Below are 17,744 nucleotides of genomic sequence, written 5' to 3'. Positions count from 1 at the left end.
GTGTTTGCTTGACAGTCCACCAACATCCTGCTAGGCTGCCCAAATTAAATATGTCTGCTCTGCAGTGATCTCTAAACTGTCCTGACAAGATACCTCTGGCGCTGGCAGATGATGCCAAACCGGCTGACCTGGTTTAATTTCACCCGTGAAGGTGGTTTCTGCTAGTATCTGAGATATGGGGAATGGAGGGGCACCCCTCGCCTACTCTGGCCAAGGGGACCCACGGCAGCCATTGCTCAATGTTCCAGCCTGACTCCTTTCCTTCCCACCTTTTTATTCTTCTTACTCTTTCATGTTTGCCATTTTTAATGTTTACCCTTACTTAAAATTTTTATCTTCTCTGTGCTGCTTGTTTTGATGGGGTAACGGATGGCAAGGTAGTGCTAGTTCGATGCAGAGGGTGTCTACCACCTTTACCATTCTCTGGGGTCCAACAGCATTCTGGCAGAGTAGTTCACCCACCTTATCCCCTCTCATTCCCCTCCTTCTTTTGTCGTATTGTATCTTGGTTAAAATCAAGCTACCCAAGCATTTTGTATCCTTCCTTTAAGGGTTATTCCTGGTTTGATGCAAATAAGATGGAGGGACTGATATCACAGTTTGATTCCTGTAACACCAACCAACCAACTGACCAACCAAACTCTTGGATTGCAAGTATAATCAATTCAAGATTATCATAGAAATATTCTGGTGTTGTATTCAAAATACATTCTGCTTTTAGGATCACTTAACTGAAGTTCAGATAAACGTTGTATTATTGTTTTGCATGCGAGTTTCCTATAAAGGTCCTATTTGTCTCTTTCATTATGAAATAATTAATTCTGATACAACTTATTGCCAGGAGTTCATTTTTGTTTTAATACCCCCTTTATGCTATATCAAAGAAATTGAAATGCCCCTATCTTCCTATGATACAGTTGTCATGATATTGCCTAACAACTGATATGTTGTTTCATAGATTTGTTTCAGGTATTGCTTCTCATATTTAACTAATTCCTATTTGTGTGCAGCATGAGAGGAGAGAATGGCTCGCGTGTGTGATGAGGAAGTGAAGTGCAGTTATGAGGTGCTACACAAAATGGAGAATTTCACTGTAAAATTCGGAAAGCTATACTTACATCCTAATTTCCTTTGTCACCTTCAAAGTAGTCACATCAGGCTTGTATGCAATGATACCAGTGTTGTTCCCATTTTTTTAAAGCACTCCTGGAAGTCTGCAGGGTGAAGAGAGTTCAGGACTAGTTGAGATTCACCTGGATGTCTTCAGTAGAGTCAAAATGTCACCCTTTCAATGTGATTTTCATCTTCGGGAATAGAAGTTGTACAGGGCTAGGTTGAAGAGTAGGGAGTGTGGGGGATTGTTGCTATGTTGTGTTTGGCCAGGAATACCTTCACGACAAGTGAGGTGTAGACAGGTGCATTGTCCTGGTGCACCAACCAGTCTTCTTTTTCCACAACTCTGGCTATTGGCATCGAACAATTTCCCTCACTGGCCCAAAGCTTTGCAGTGAAACGGCCTGTCGACAGTCTGCATTGTTCCTCGAATGTGGAAAAAAAATGATCAGCGTTGACTTCATTTTGTTGCGAATTTGTTGAGATTTTCCGGCCATACAGAAGGTGGTGTTTTTCATTGTGATTATTGCTCTTCATTTCAGGGTCATAACCATAGACCCAAGACTCATCACATGTCATGAGTCTGGATAAGAATTTTGGACACTCGTGAACTCTTTAGTTGCAGCTCAGTGCAAGTCTGAATAATGAGGTTTAGTCGGTCGATGCTGATGAGGCAGAGGACAAACTTTGTTGCAATTCGTTCCGTGTTCAGTTTATCGGCTAGAGTTCTTAGACATCTACCATACAGCAGTTGAAGTCTGTTACAAACATTGAGAATGCCTTCTGTTTTCGTGAATCGCGTCATGCACTTTCACGATCGTTTCCATTATGCATGTTGATGGTCGACCAGAATGTCCGTCATCTTCCCTCCCTGAAGTGCTTGAACCACTCAAATGTTCTTACTTGACTCGGTACTCTCTCTCCAAACGCTCTGTTAATATGTGGTGGGTTCCAGCTGCAGTTTTCTTCAACTTGAAACAGAACTTGATGCAAATCTGTTGCACCTTCACATTATCCATTTCACAATTCGTAGAAGCTCTGAAACATGTCCGACACACAATGACAGCCTATAACTGCATGTGCGAAAGATGACATAACTTTCTGCAGAGTAGCTAAGACGTGTACTTCGAGGCATCTAGCGGCAGAATGTCGTACTGATATTGGTTTGATCGGTACAGTGAAATTGTTGGATATTTTAGTTAGCACGTTGTATAGCTATTGTGGTCTTCCACCATTTCTCTTTGTCTCATTAGTAAAACTTAAAATGATTGATTTTCCCTTTTCCTGGAACTGTCTGGTGTAAATTACAAATACTGTGTTTTGCGGTGTTGGCTGCGACTGTTGTTTTACAGTGTTCTCATTTTATGTTCTTTTGCTGCATGTATCTATGCATGTATGGAATGCGCAGGTAGGTGTGTTTGTGACATGTGATCATGCAATTAATGACTTAGCTTTTATAGTGTAATTACTCTTGAAGTGTTGTCAGCTGTGAAACTTGGTTATTGAGTCTTCTTTCTCCGGAATAAGTGCAAAAAAAAAAAAAATGATGTGCACATATACTATTGTTCGAGTGGTGAAGGGAACTCAGTACGATGTGAAAGTTTTGGGTTTTGTGCATTGCTTCAGTTAGAAATGCTTACAGTTCTATAAGTTTATTTAGAGGGACACGAACTAGGTATTTTATTTGTCAGCTGTAACCAAAATGATTTAACTCTTTCCATTGCACAAAATAAACTTTCCACATGTCCTGTTGTTGGTCATCTCTTAATTTGTGAAGGTAATGCTTCCAAGCTCATTAAACCAAATCCTCACTGGACATCACAAATGAGAGGTAGTAAATGTTACAAACTTTGATAAGATTTCAAACACACAGGGTATTGCAGTTTTCAAAAATATGTGTTTGAGGGGTTGTCGTAGGAATAGAACAGTTTGAGGCAGTGTGTGGTTGGTTTCTAACTCTGCCTAAAACACACAATATATAGTCTTAACTGAGGGAAGAGAGTGTCTGTTAATCCTAACTGTTCTAATGGAATTCACATTGATATGTTATGCTAAGTGTCACGTATGTTAGCCTTATCACCACAATAGTGCCTGCATTTCTAGAGACGTAGAGCTATACGTGGCCATTTTGAGATATAAAGTACTAATGGACCAGCGCACACTGCAGAATGCCATTAGCAATTGTTGCAGCTGACAATAAAGCAACAGATGGTGGAACAAACTGCCTTGGCATTGCTTAGCATACATAAGTCTAAGTGCAATAGTGTGCTGCTGAAACTGTTATCTCCTCAGGCACATTTTCCCTTCAGAAAGTGCACTGGAACAAATTTTGATTCAGCCTATGTGCAGAAATGTTAATCACTTTTTGCAATCCAACGAGTCTGTCTCAAAGTAGCTGCTGATAGGGCAATCACACTCCTGCTGCAGAACGGGGATCACGCCAGAAGCCAGTTGTACACAGATTCTTCCACAGCGTTGTCATCTTCAAGCCGGTGACCTACTTGCGTGCCCTGAATCAGTCCAGACAAATGAAAATTGTTGAGTGATAGGTTCGGGCTGTAAGGTGTGTGACTTTGCCAGCTGACAATCGAGTCTTGGCTTTCAAGGGGGGCTCCCTATCTTGTCCTCTGCCACTCTTTACAGGCTTGTTTGGATTCTGGGGTGTAGTGGTCGACCCATATTTCATTACATGTGACGATCCAACTCATAAATGCATCACTTTCTTTCGCCTCAGCTCCTGATTTTCACTCATAAGGCCAGGGGAACTGTAGGTTGTGCAGTCAATGTCTGGAAAATTTCTGTCACTTGAACTCCTTTATGAGCAAGAAAGTTTGTAATTATGCATTAATTTAAGACACATTTGGAGAAAAGGGAACCACTTGTATGAATATCAAGAGCTCAGATGGAAAACCAGTTCTCAGGAAAGAAGTGAAAGCAGAAAGGTGGAAGGAGTATACAGATGGTCTATACAATGGCGATGTACTTGAGGACAATATTATGGAAATGGAAGAGGATGCAGATGACGACGAAATGGGAGATATGATACTTCATGAAGAATTTGACAGAGCACTGAAAGTCCTAAGTTAAAAAAGGCTCCGGAAGTAGACGACATTCCATTAGAACTACTGATAGCCTTGAGAGAGCCAGCCCTGATAAAACTCTACCATATGGTGAGCAAGATGTATGAGACAGGTGAAATGCCTTCAGACTTCAAGGATAGTATAATAATTCCAATCCCAAAGAAAGCAGGTGTTGACAGGTTTGAAAATTACCAAATTATCAGTTTAATAACTCAAGGCTGCAAAATACTAATACAAATTATTTACAGAGAAATGGAAAAATTGGTAGATGCCGACCTCGGGGAAAATCAGTTTGGATTCCATAGAATTGTTGGAACACGTGAGGCAATACTGACCCTATGACTTATCTTAGAAGAAAGATTAAGGAAAGGCAAACCTACATTTCTAGCACTTGTAGTTGTAGATAATGCTTTTGACAATGTTGACTGTAACACACTCTTTCAAATTCTGAAGGTGGCAGGGGTAAAATACAGGGAGCGAAAGGCTATTTACAATTTGTACAGGAACCAGATGGCAGTTGTAAGAGTCGAGAAGCATGAAAGTGAAGCAGTGGTTGGGAAAGGAGTGAGATAGGGTTGTAGCCTATCCCCGATGTTATTCAATCTGTGTATTGAGCAAGCAGTAAAGGAAACCAAAGAAAAATTTGGACTAGGAATTAAACTCCATGGAGAAGAAATAGAAACTCTTAGGTTTGCCAATGAAATTGTAATTCTGTCAAAGACAGCAAAGGACCTGGAAGAGCAATTGAACGGAATGGGCGGTGCCTTGAAAGGAGGATATGAGATGAACATCAACAGCAGCAAAACGAGGATAATGGAATGTAGTCGAATTAAATCGGGTGATGCTGAGGGAATTAGATTAGGAAATGAGACGCTTATTGTGGTGTCACCGCCAGACACCACACTTGCTAGGTGGTAGCTTTAAATCGGCCGCGGTCCATTAGTACATGTCGGACCTGCGTGTCGCCACTGTCAGTAATTGCAGACCGAGCGCCACCACACGGCAGGTCTAGAGAGACTGACTAGCACTCGCCCCAGTTGTACGGACGACTTAGCTAGCGATCCACACTGACTAAGCCTTGCTCATTTGCAGAGCAGATAGTTAGAATAGCCTTCAGCTAAGTCAATGGCTACGACCTAGCAAGGCGCCATTAGCATTACATTGCATGTATCTAAAGAGTCTCACTTGTATCGTCAAGAGCGATGTACCACAATGATGGATTAAAGTTAAGTATTCCAGAAGCTACGTACTTTTCTTTATAGCATTCATTACGTATCCTGTTTCAGACCTCGGCAAGCCTGCTTGAATTTAACGCGTGCATTTCGGCTACTTCCGAGTGGCGTGGCTGTCTTGATACGCCACAACACTTATAGTAGTAAATGAGTTTTGCTATGTGGGGAGCAAAATAACTCACGGTGGTCGAAGCAGAGAGGATATAAAATGTAGATTGGCAATGGCAAGGAAAGTGTTTCTGGATTAGAGAAATTTGTTAACATCGAGTGTAGATTTAAGTGTCAGGAAGTCTTTTCTGCAAGTATTTGTATGGAGTATAGCCATGTATGGAAATGAAGTAGAGAGTATAAGAAGAGAATAGAAGCTTTTGAAATGTGGTGCTACAGAAGAATGCTGAAGATTAGATGGGTAGATCACATAACTAATGAGGCGGTACTAAAGAAAATTGGGGAGAAGAGGAATTTCTGGCACAACTTGACTACAAGAAGGGGTCAGTTGGTAAGACATTTTCTGAGGCATCAAGGGAAGACATGTTCTGAGGCATCAAGGGATAACCAATTTAATATTGGAGGGCAGCATGGAGGGTAAAAATTGTAGAGGGGGATCAAGAGATGAATACACTAAGCATATTGAGAAGGATGTAGGTTGCAGTAAGTACTTTGAGATGAAACAGCTTGCACAGGATAGATTAGGATGGAGAGCTGCCTCAAACCAGTCTCTGTACTGTAAACAACAACAACAACAACAACAACAACAACAACATCATGAGCATAACTGATCAAGCAGTTGGAAGTGTGTAACAGCCAGCCCTCCCCAGACCTAATGGCCCCCACCTAACAATACTAGAAGTGTATGTCTGGTTGTACCAACTGTTGATGATCAGGATAAAAAATCCCACATATATCTGACTAGCTCAGTGCCCCCGTAGGTTAATGGGCTGCAAATTTTTCTTTGTTTTTAATTATTCAAATTTTTATGGTGTTCACATATTGTAACACACAAACTTTTCATACTAATTAAGGCCATATAAGCAGTGTCTTTTCCAAATGTACTTCCGTCCAAAAAGGAGTTCTCGTAGCTGGAGTCCAAAATTTTTGTTAATCATGCTGTTTGTGTTCTTTAGAGATATTTCCATAGCAACTCCCATCCCCTAACAAATATTTCTTTATATCTAACTGAGAATTGAAATGCCAGTTTTAATGAATTCAGCTTTAAAATTTTTTTGTTGTACTGAAATATTTTCTTAAAAATTTTCATCCCCTTCTACAGTTTTCTGAAACGTATTTTTTTTTTTTTATTTCTAACCAAAAAGTCATATACCTTAATAAATATTTTCAAAACAACTTTCACCCTCTATTTTACTCGCTTTGTGGTTGAATTTCCAAAAAAAATGCTAACATACATTTCTTTATTTCTGGCTGAGAAACAAAGCATCAGTTTCTGCAGATCTAGCTTAAAAATTGTGCTAATAGTTACATTTTTCAAAAACCTTCATCCACTATTTACCCTCCTTACAGTTGTAATGTAGAAAAATCCCTTAAATGACACCTACATTAAAAGATCATCTCCAAATTTCAAGTTTCTAGCCTTAGTGTTAGGGGCTGGCCAATGATCAGTCAGCCAGGACATTGCCTTTTGTGTATAGATTCACCGTCATGTATTATGTAATTTAATTTTTAAGTTAGACAATTGCATTCCAAGCAAACAAATATTCAGTGTTTTTCGACATGTTGGGTAGTGACTTGCATTTCTCTTTCCAGGTGAAATAGCATAAAACAGCATAAAAATAAAGTATTAAGAGCCTTCAGTTTCTTTAATCATTTTAATAACACTTGAATGTAGACAACATAAGTATGTAATGGAACACTTATGCACAATGGTAAATAACATGGCTATACCAAGTAGTTGTCTCTGGTTTCTCTTTCACTGACTGTGGAATGAATATCGAAAGTAAACAGAACACACTTCCCTTGCTGATTCATGATAATTGCTTAAACTTTTGGTTGAACATGTAAGAATATGCATTACATTTTTACAATTTTGGTTCAAAACCAGTGGCATCTCTACTATAAGAAATCTCCTTTTACTAGATATATAAATCTAGTCACCAAGCAATGATAGGAGAACACAGACACAAAGGTGTAGAGATTTGCAAGTTTTAGAAGCCAGTGGCTCCTCCTCTGGGCAAAAGGACCGAAGGAGAAGGAAAAGGATGGAGAAGAACGACTGGTGAGGTTTTGGAAAGTTGGGAGAAGTCTTTCCTTTTCATCCTATTCAGTAAATCTCCCTTGAGCAAGTGTTCTGTGCAACTTTTCCGAACTCTTCCATTTCTTAAATGTCAACAGTCCTTTCCTTTCTCCCCTCTTCCTTCACCTTCAACCCTTCTGCTAGAAGGAGCCACTGGTTCCAAAAACTTGAAAATTTCTTTACCTTGATTATGTTCTCCTGCTGCCACTGGGTGAGTAGAGTAAGCTATCCAATTACATTATATTATGAATAAATGATTTCTTTTGTTGGCATAAGAATAGTCTCTGCTATCTCTGACAGTAATATGTTGGAGGTTGTTCACTTTCATGTGTTTGCTGTATTATCACGTGGTATCATGTTATGTGGCAGTTCTAAAAGATGTACTTAGCAAAGAAAAGGATAGTCAAAATGATTGGTAGTAGAGGGGGTTGTTAGAGCGTCTTATAATGCCAACTCTGTTCATACACTGCCTCATAGGGTTTGTGATTACCGTATTTACCCGAATCTAAGCCGCACTCGAATCTAAGCCGCACCTGAAAAATGAGACTCGAAACAAAGGAAAAAAAGATTTCCCGAATCTAAGCCGCACCTGAAATTTGAGACTCGAAATTCAAGGGGAGAGAAAAGTTTTAGGCCACACCTCCAAATCGAAACAAAGTTGGTCCATTGTAATATGAGACACAATTTAGGTCGAATGAATGACGATACAGCTACAGTAGTTTGGTTCGAGTCGTAAGCTTTACCAGGTGGCCATTGCTATGCGTCGGGCGCTCCGTCCGTATTTATACGGGTACTCTTCCTTTTTCACGTGCTTTGTCTGGTTTGAATTGATTGCTTATTTTGTTTGATCTGATAAGTGCTGTTTTCTCTGTTATAGGTGTTTACGTCACTCTAAGCTGAAAATGCATCACTGTACTGTGTCATGCATTGTTTGTCGCATTCTGATAGTGCGTGTTTACGGCCTGTCGCTGTTCGCGGCATGGCTTGCTTTTGTGCACGCTACCGCCGCTTACAACTAAAAAGAGGCGAATCGTCTCATTAGCGAAGCAATGTCAAGAGACTGCTATTTGTTGTTACTTACACTGCTGCTTTCTTTGAGAATGATCAACAAGAACCAAATAATAGGCTGCGTATGATAGAACATGTTCTGAACGAGAGTTAGGCGAAAATTTTTCTCTGTTTGAAAATCTTTGCGGCCGCTTCTTTAGTACATCAAATTCTGCACAGAAATTAGAGTCATCTTAGATTTAAAAATCTAAGTCAGTTGCCGTGGTTCATTTCTGACTATCACTATTAGGCTAAGAATAATACGAATATAAACATGACACGATAAGTGTATTCTTCCGCGTTTGCTGTTGTCTCACTCTAGTTTCGTAGTTTATTAGGCAGACAGGATTTAAATGAGATAGCAACAAACACGGAAGAACACATGGCAAAATGTTTATATTCGTATTATTCTTAAGGTGAATGGTGAAGAGAATACTGCTTGTGATTCACATTTCATCAGGTTACTATTAGCAACCATCTCTTCTCACAGGTAGGAAAAAATTCAGAACGTAGAGTTGGCCATATTGAAAAACATCCCAAACAGCCTTGCCAGTCGGATTTTCGTAGTACATTGAAATTCTACTACATTTGAAGATGAACAATACGGAATTTGTATTTACTTCGTTGGATAATGTATGAAAATGCAGTGGTCGAAACTCGTGGCGGAGAAAAAAAAGCTCGTCTTCCACCTTTTTTTTTTAAATTTATTTACTGATGCAGAGGTTTTGGCGCCAGTATTTATCTTTGTGCCTACAAAGCATGCCTTTGTAGCGCTACATATATTCGACGGCAGAAGTTAGTTGTGGCGGCACCTACCAACATTTTTCGGAACTTCCGCTTGCTTTGCACTCGATTCTAAGCCGCAGGCGGTTTTTTGGATTCCAAAAACCGGAAAAAAAGTGCGGCTTAGATTCGAGTAAATACGGTAATGATGCAGACTCATTCTAGTGAACACTAGCCAAAACACGATTTGCATCTCAATAAAACTTCTTTAACCATTGTACACAAAATTGTACAGAGTTCTGCAGACTTCATTTCGAGCAAGTGTTCTGCAGAACTGAAAAATGGGATGATGTGCCCCAAAGTTTCAAATCTTAAGTTTGTAGGCTTCATTGTGCCACACTAATTTTATTCAGTACGGGAGCTGCTCCCGATAGTTCAGAGCCTACCACTGTGATGTTTACAGGTGTGTTCAAAAAGAGACCAAACTATTGCCGTATCAGCTTTATCGCTTATTATGTAACATTTTAAGCACCGTCCCCTTCAAAATAGTCCCATCTGCTGGCAATACACCGTTCTCATCATTTCCTCCAGTTATGGCACGTCTCCTGGAACACATTTTGTGGGATGGTGTGCATGTTTCTCATTGCATTGTCCTGTATCTCCTCTACGGTTTGGAAATGATGTCCTTTCAACTTTTTTTTTCAGTTTGGGAAACAGGAAAAAGGCTGCTGGGGTTATGTCCGGAGAATACGGTGGACGGTGCGCAACAGGAATGTTGTGTTCTGCTACAGACAAGGAGTGACACATGAGCTGGCAAATTTTCATGATGCAACATTCTATTCTGGTTTTCCCCAAAATGAGGCCTCTTCCTGTGTGCAGCATCCCTCATGTGCACAGGTGTTCCCTGGTAGACTTCCTTGTTTACCTTCTGACCACATGGCACAAATTCATGATGGATTATGCCTTTGTAGGCGAAATACGCAACCAACACCACCTTGATCTTTGACCAATTTGTCTGTTTTTTTGACGAGGTGACCCTTTGCCTGACCACTGTGACAACTGCATCCTTGTTTCATCTGTTATGATGTTCTGCAGAAAGTTTTCATTGTCATTAACGGCAGCAAGCAGTTCCTCACACATTTCAAGACGGATCTGTTTCTAATCTTCAGTCAACAAATGCGGTACGAATGTTGCACTGACATGACACATCTTAAGTTTTTCACTCAAAATTTGATGGCACGGTCCTACATTGATGCCCACCTCCTCACCAACTTCCCAAACAGTTAAATCACGATTTTCGCAAATCACAGCATGAATGCTATCCACATGGCCATTATCTGTTGATGAGGAAGGGCATCCAGACTTGGAACGTCACAGGCCGACATTCTGCCCTGCTGAAAACATTTAAACCATGCGTAGCACTGCATGCGACTTGTACAGTCCTCCTCATATGCTTGGCTTTCTCTGTGAAAGTTTCGCCAAGTTTGTAGGCAGAATTTCTCTCACTCTCTCTCGCGCGCGCACACACACACACACACACACACACACACACACACACACACACACACACACGCGCGCGCGCGTGTTGTTCTTAAAGCTCCTTCATTGCACTAATCCAATGAGCAGGCTGTACACATGCTTACTTCAGCGGCTTTGGTTCGCTTGCAAATGGTCCAAGTGAGAGAGACAGATGGCAGTTCGTTGTCTAAACCTGTCACCAGGCGCACTGCAGGAGCGGCAGCGAGCTCTCTGCTGGTTCGTGCGCTATTTCAAAAGTTTGGTTTCTTTTTGAACACACCTCATATACTGCTGTAAGTAATTTTTATATGAATTTGAAAATTTACCCCAGTGAAGTGGATGTTTAAAAACAACTTTTTGGTTTGCAGCTGTCCATCAGTTAGACCGCGTGATACTTTACGTGGACACCACCGCGCCAGGTGAGCCATTTATTACTTTTTAAAGTGATTATATCTGCTTATTATGAATTAAGTAGTGACACAATCTGACATTTCTTCAGCTCCCATGGGACCACATTAATTAAAATTTTTAAAAAAAGTGAAAAATTTGTGTTACCTAGTTATTTGCACGAGACTCTTTATCTCTAAATAACTACTGCAACTTACCTGCTTCTGAATCTGCGTAGTGTATTAATCTCTTGGTCTCCCTCTCTCCACACTTCCCTCCAGTACCAAATTGTTGATCCCTTGATGTCTCAGAATGTGTCCTACCACTAATCCCTTCTTCTTGACAAAGTGTGCCACAAATTCCTCTTCTCCCCAATTCTATTCAGTACCTCCTCATTAGTTGTGTGATCTACTCATCTACTATTCAGCATTCTTCTGTAGCACCACATTTCAAAAGATTATATTCTCTTCTCTTCTTTTATGAACTGTTTATCACCCATGTTTCACTTACATGTCTACACACTCTACAAATGCCTGCATAAGAGACTTCCTGACACTTAAATCTATACTTGATGTTTGTAAAATTACTTTTATTATAATAATATGAATATTTATATATGTGTTTGGAGAGAGAGAGAGAGAGAGAGAGATTGATTTTTGATTGAGACTTTACTTTAAGATGTAACTGGTACTTGAATTTTGGTTGCTGCTTCCTTAAATGATCAACTTCTACACCAGTTGGTGACGTATTGGAGGAAGTTATTGTTCGTTAAGATTTAAAATACGACTCTGTTGGTTACTTGGCCGTATTGCAGATAGCTTTTAGCCCAAGTTTTCGTAGCTTTTCATACCTAAGGGACCACTGTTCTAAGTAATTAAGATCAAACAGCAATTTCCTTTTCATGAGAAAAGGAGATTGCTTGGCACACAAGCTTCCTTCAAACTACACGTCCTGCTACATCAAAATTGGTCAGTGGAGTTCAGCACCATACTATAAAACAAGAACAAAATCCAATTACTGTAATTACGAAATTATGAGAGGTTGTTATGTATTGAGTGAAAATTATAGAGAATGCATTTCCTTTCCTGTATTTTAGGGAACTTTGTACACTTACAGTTCTGTCGATTGATAGCCGACGACGACAATGGAGTTCACCCCCTTTTCCAAAAACAAGATATTTCTATTCTTCACTTCCAGAAAATTTGTATACATAAATGTTTGGCAACTCTTACACCTACTTTACTCAGTTTTATCACTAAAATAGCAAGTTTTCATTAAATGTAACATACGTTCTGAGTGACGGCCTAGCAACAAGCTTTTCACTAGATACAGATTAACAGACCTCTTCAAGGTTGCTTCATCAGGAAAGAGGGAAGGCAAGGGAAAGACGAAAGGATGTGGGTTTTAAGGGAGAGGGTAAGGAGTCATTCCAATCCCGGGAGCAGAAAGACTTACTTTAGGGGGGGAAAAGGACAGGTATACAATCGCGCGCGCGCACACACACACGCGCGCATATCCATCTGCACATATACAGACACAAGCAGACATATGTAAAGGCAAATAGTTTGGGTAGAGATGTCAGTTGAGGCGGAAGTACAGAGGCAAAGATGTTGTTGAATGACAGGTGAGGTATGAGCGGCGGCAACTTGAAAGTAGCGGAGGTTGAGGCCTGGTGGGTAACTGGAAGAGAGAATATATTGAAGGGCAAGTTCCCATCTCCGGAGTTCTGATAGGTTGCTGTCAGTGGGCTGATATTTTGGTGTCATTGGGAAGTATCCAGATAACCCGGACGGTGTAACACTGTGTCAAGATGTGCTGGCCGTGCACCAAGGCATGTTTAGCAACAGGGTGATCCTCATTATGAACAAACACTGTCTGCCTGTGTCCGTTAATGCGAATGGACAGTTTGTTGCTGGTCATTCCCACATAAAAGGCTTCACATTGTAGCCATGTCAGTTGGTAAATCACGTGGGTGCTTTCACACGTGGCTCTGCCCTTGATCGTGTACACCTTCAGAGTTACAGGACTGGAGTATGTGGTGGTGGGAGGGTGCATGGGACAGGTTTTACACCGGGGGGGCTCCTACCCTTGTAACCTATCAGAACTCCGGAGATGGGAACTTGCCCTTCAATATATTCTCCCTTACCGTTATCCACCAGGTCTCAACCTCCGTAATTTCAAGTTGCCGCCCCTCGTACATCACTTGTCATTCAACAACATCTTTGCCTCTGTACTTCTGTTTCGACTGACATCTCTGCCCAACCTCTTTGCCTTTACACGTCTACCTGTGTCTGTATATGTGCGGATGGATATGTGTGTGCGTGTGCGCGCGCGTGCGCGTGCGTGTGTGTGCGAGCGTATACCTATCCTTTTTTTCCCCGTAAGGTAAGTCTTTCCGCTCCCGAGATTGGAATGACTCCTTACCCTCTCCCTTAAAACCCACATCCTTTCGTCTTTCTCTCTCCTTCCCTCTTCCCTGATGAAGCAACCTTGGGTTGTGAAAGCTTGAAATCTGTGTGTGTTTGTGTGTTTTTTATTGTGTCCATCTACCAGCTCTTTCTCGTGAGGTAAGTCACAGCATCTTTGTTTTTTAATATATTTTTTCCATGTGAAATGTTTCCATACTCAGTCACAACTACTATCATTGCGGGGATTGCGCACTTGCTGTCCACAAGTACTTTTTGAATCAAATTCAGTTACGGTATTTACATACATTACTGAGCTTGTCAGAATAAAATTAGGCACAAATTTGTTAAGAAAAGGGCAGTGAGGCTCACATAACATTACATGTTAACAAATTTCTCGTTGTCAGAAACGCTTTCCTTGCCATAGCCAGTCTACATTTAATATCCTCTCTATTTTAACCATCATCAGTTATTTTGATCCTAAAATAACAAAACTCATTTACTACTTTGTCTCATTTCATAATTTAATACACTCAGCATCACCTGATTTAATTTGGCTGCATTCCATTATCCTAGTTTTGCTTTTATTGATATTCATCTTACATCCTCCTTTCAAGATACTGTTCATTCCGTTTATCTCCCCCCTGTGGGTCCGGGGGTTAGAATAGGCCCGAGGTATTACTGCCTGTCGTAAGAGGTGACTAAAAGAAGTCTCTCACTTTTCGGCCCTATGAGTTCAGGTCCCATTCTTCTGTTTGACCTGCCACTTTCAAAATTCTACAGAAGTGCGGACCATATGGGGAAGGACGCCTTAAGTGGTGCACGAGTGCTCTTAGATTCGATCTCCTGAATCTCTCGTCATGGCTCTGCATCTCCACCTGCATTTCAACTATTTGGGCAAGGACACGTTCTGGGGTATGTCATCTTCCATTGTCTCCTGTCTTCTTTGTACCATGACAATATTGGATTTTTCTCCACCTAATATCCAGCACAGTAGCCAGTCTGTTGTGGTGAGCCGTCATGTACCCATTTTGTGGTAGCTCCCTAACAAGACAGGGATCACTCTGCTGGTGCCTGAGCTGTAAACTCCCCACTTATATGCCAAGGATTAGATGCCTGTCACCCTGGGGCATCAGGACTCCTGGCAACGGCCATCATGCCAGTTGGTCTTTGCTGTGGCTGGGTGGCAGCTGTGGGGAGAGCCCCTGATCGGAGTGGGCAGCATCAGGGCGGATGACCCGCAGTGAAACGGACTAAGTCATCTCTTGTTGGTGACTACGTCACCAGCAGTCTCAAAGAAGGCAAGATAGAGTACAGTGCCGACAGGTATGACCTGAAATCGTTTCCCTCCCTCACTACACCATGGGAGTAACATAGAGCTATAGAGCAGGGAGAGCCATTTTCGCCTCCATTTTTAGTCTGTAGCAGAACTGATGGGGACTCTTTTCTACTGCCGAAGCCTCAGTTTTTTGTTGAACACCTTGAGGATAAGTTTGGAGGAGCAGCAGCACGTCCAAGATGCACAACTGCGCAGTCTTGATTCAGACAGTATCCTCAGCAAAATCCCGAGCGCTACTCGTCTGTGACAAGCTAAGTGGTATTCCTGTTTCCGTCGCTCCTCATAAAAGCCTCAACATGGTCCAGAGGATTATTTTCTATTGTGACCGCCTCTTGCAGTCTGACGATGAGCTCCGCGCCAATTTAGAAAGGCAGGGTGTTCATTTCATCCGGTGCGTTTACAGGGTTGCTACCAGTGCCTTCATCTTGGCCTTTGAGGGTGATTCATCGCCTGAAAAGGTCAAGTTGATGGTTCACCGCTGTGATGTTAAACCACACATCCCTCCCCCTATATGGTGCTTTAAGTGCTCGAAGTTCAGGCACATGTCTTCTCGTTGCACTTCCTCCCACTTGCATCAACTGCGGAGAGCACCACTCCCCCTGCTTGCCAGACTTCCCAGTACTCAAAAAGGAGTGGAAAATTTCGGAGTCCAAGTCCCTGGACCAGTTGACTTACACAGAGGCTAAACGTAAATTCGAAAGATTACACTCCATTCTTTCGAACACCCTATTCCTTCCTCAGGGGACACCGCCTTAACGTAGCACTGTCTGTGTGGGCGAGGAGGTTTGCGTGCTCTGGATCCGGAGGGCTATGCCGGTGGTAGCTTAGCTACCAGGAGGGTCACCCAAGCCGGACAGGCCAAAGGGGTGGAACCAAAGTGTTTCCCACAATGGCCTATCTCTACCCCTTTCCTATTCCAAATCTGTCCTCACTATGTCCTTTTTCTGTCATTTCCTGTTATATGTATAAGACCTCAATGGCAGCGACAGCGGAGAAAGAGTCTTTCAAAACGGTGAAGTTTGCACAAGAGGCACTTTTTCTCTTTGGGTACAAAAAGTGTACACGTAGCGACTTTACCCCGGAGGGGGCGGCTAGAGACAGCGTCTGACTCATAGTGAGCAGCTGATTTTAGGCTGGGCATCCTACTGCCTATGTGGAAAACATCCCCTCATTCAGATCTCTGGGAGGGGAACACATTGAGAGTAGACATATTTGAAAGGAAGAAAGGGACAATGAAGGAAGGAAAGATAAGGATTGTAACGTGGAATGTGAGGACACTACTGCAAGCAGGAAAGCTAGAGAACGCAAAACAGGAGATGAAAAGGAACAGATTAGATGCCCTTGGTTTGTGTGAAATGAGATGGGGAGAGAATGGCGACATAGAAAGTGGAGATTATAAGCTCTTTTACTCAGAGGAAAACGAGTGGTGAAAACAGAGTAGGAATATTGATAGGGCAAAAGCTGAAAAATAAGGTAATGAATGTACAATATATTGATGGAAGACTGCTGCTGATACGACTGAAGGGTAGTCCAAAAGATTTGGTGTTAATACAGATATGTATGCTAACCAGCCAGAATAGTGATGAGGAAGTGGAAGAATATTATGAGAAAATATAAGAACTCATTGAGAAAGAAAATAGAAATGCCTGCATTATCATCATGTGGGACTGGAATGCAGTGGTGAGTGAAGGAAGAGATGAAGATACAGTAGGAAAATTTGGATTAGGAATAAGAAATGAGATAGGTGAATGACTAATTAGTTTCTGTAAAGAAAATTCATTACCTGTGGGTAACACATTATTTGAACACCACTAAAGGAGACGTTACACATGGATATCAAATTTGAATAGGGAAAGATACAAAAAAGGTTTAGGAACTGTTTAAAGAATGCCAAAGCTTATCCAGGAGCGGATATAAATTCAGACCACAACCTAGTAGTGGGAGAAATACAAGTGAAGTTGAAAAAACTCTGAAGAGGTAAAGCAAAAGGAAGACTAAAAATAGAAAGACTTAGAGGTAGGAAAGGCATCAGATTTGGAAAACAGTTTTATGGAAATATGGGAAAGAGGAAGTGTTGATGAAAGTGTTAATGACAAATGGATAAAAATGAGGGAAGGACTCATGGACTCTGTCAAAGACGTACTAGGAATTAAGAGTATCCCAAAGTACCAGGAAAGAATGGATAACAGAAAACATGTTGAAAAAGGTGAAAGAGCAGAGAAAGTGGAAAAATGTAGAAGCTGAAGAAGGCAAAAATAGGTGCAGGAAACTGAATAATGAATCGAGAAAAAATAGGTACAGTAAACTGAATAATGAATTAAGAAGAGAAACTGAAGAAGCAAGGGAAAAATGGATGAAACAGAAAGGCAACGAAATAGAAAAAAATGGAGAAAGGGGGAAAGTATGAAATGATGTATAGACCGGCTAGTGAGATAGTTTTTGAATGTAAAAGAAAGAGGGAGATAGTTTTTGAATGTAAAAGAAAGAGGAATAAGATGGAAATAGAAAGAGCGGATGGAACTCTGGCAGAAGAACCACAGGAGGTTTTGAACAGATGGCAAGAATATATCGAATGTCTGTATAAGGGGGATGAAATACAAAGCGAAATTAAGGTTGAAGAGAAGCAATATGTGCCAGAAGATAGAAAGGGAT

The 17,744-nt window shown here is 41.3% G+C and overlaps 1 protein-coding gene across 4 annotated transcripts in view; it reads left to right on the top strand.

The window, feature by feature from the left end:
• Nucleotides 1–17,744, top strand: part of LOC126109737 (F-box/LRR-repeat protein 2-like) — a 150,603-nt gene that overhangs the window by 67,982 nt on the left and 64,877 nt on the right. For all 4 annotated transcript variants that reach the window (XM_049914791.1, XM_049914793.1, XM_049914790.1 and 1 more), the window contains one exon: nucleotides 11,330–11,380. In XM_049914791.1, coding sequence (XP_049770748.1) covers nucleotides 11,330–11,380 — 51 coding nt within the window. The remainder of the gene's footprint in view (nucleotides 1–11,329; nucleotides 11,381–17,744) is intronic.

Source organism: Schistocerca cancellata, chromosome 12 (genome assembly GCF_023864275.1).
Source record: "Schistocerca cancellata isolate TAMUIC-IGC-003103 chromosome 12, iqSchCanc2.1, whole genome shotgun sequence".
Classification (NCBI taxonomy): domain Eukaryota; kingdom Metazoa; phylum Arthropoda; class Insecta; order Orthoptera; family Acrididae; genus Schistocerca; species Schistocerca cancellata.
This window is presented reverse-complemented; position numbering and strand designations above follow the sequence as displayed.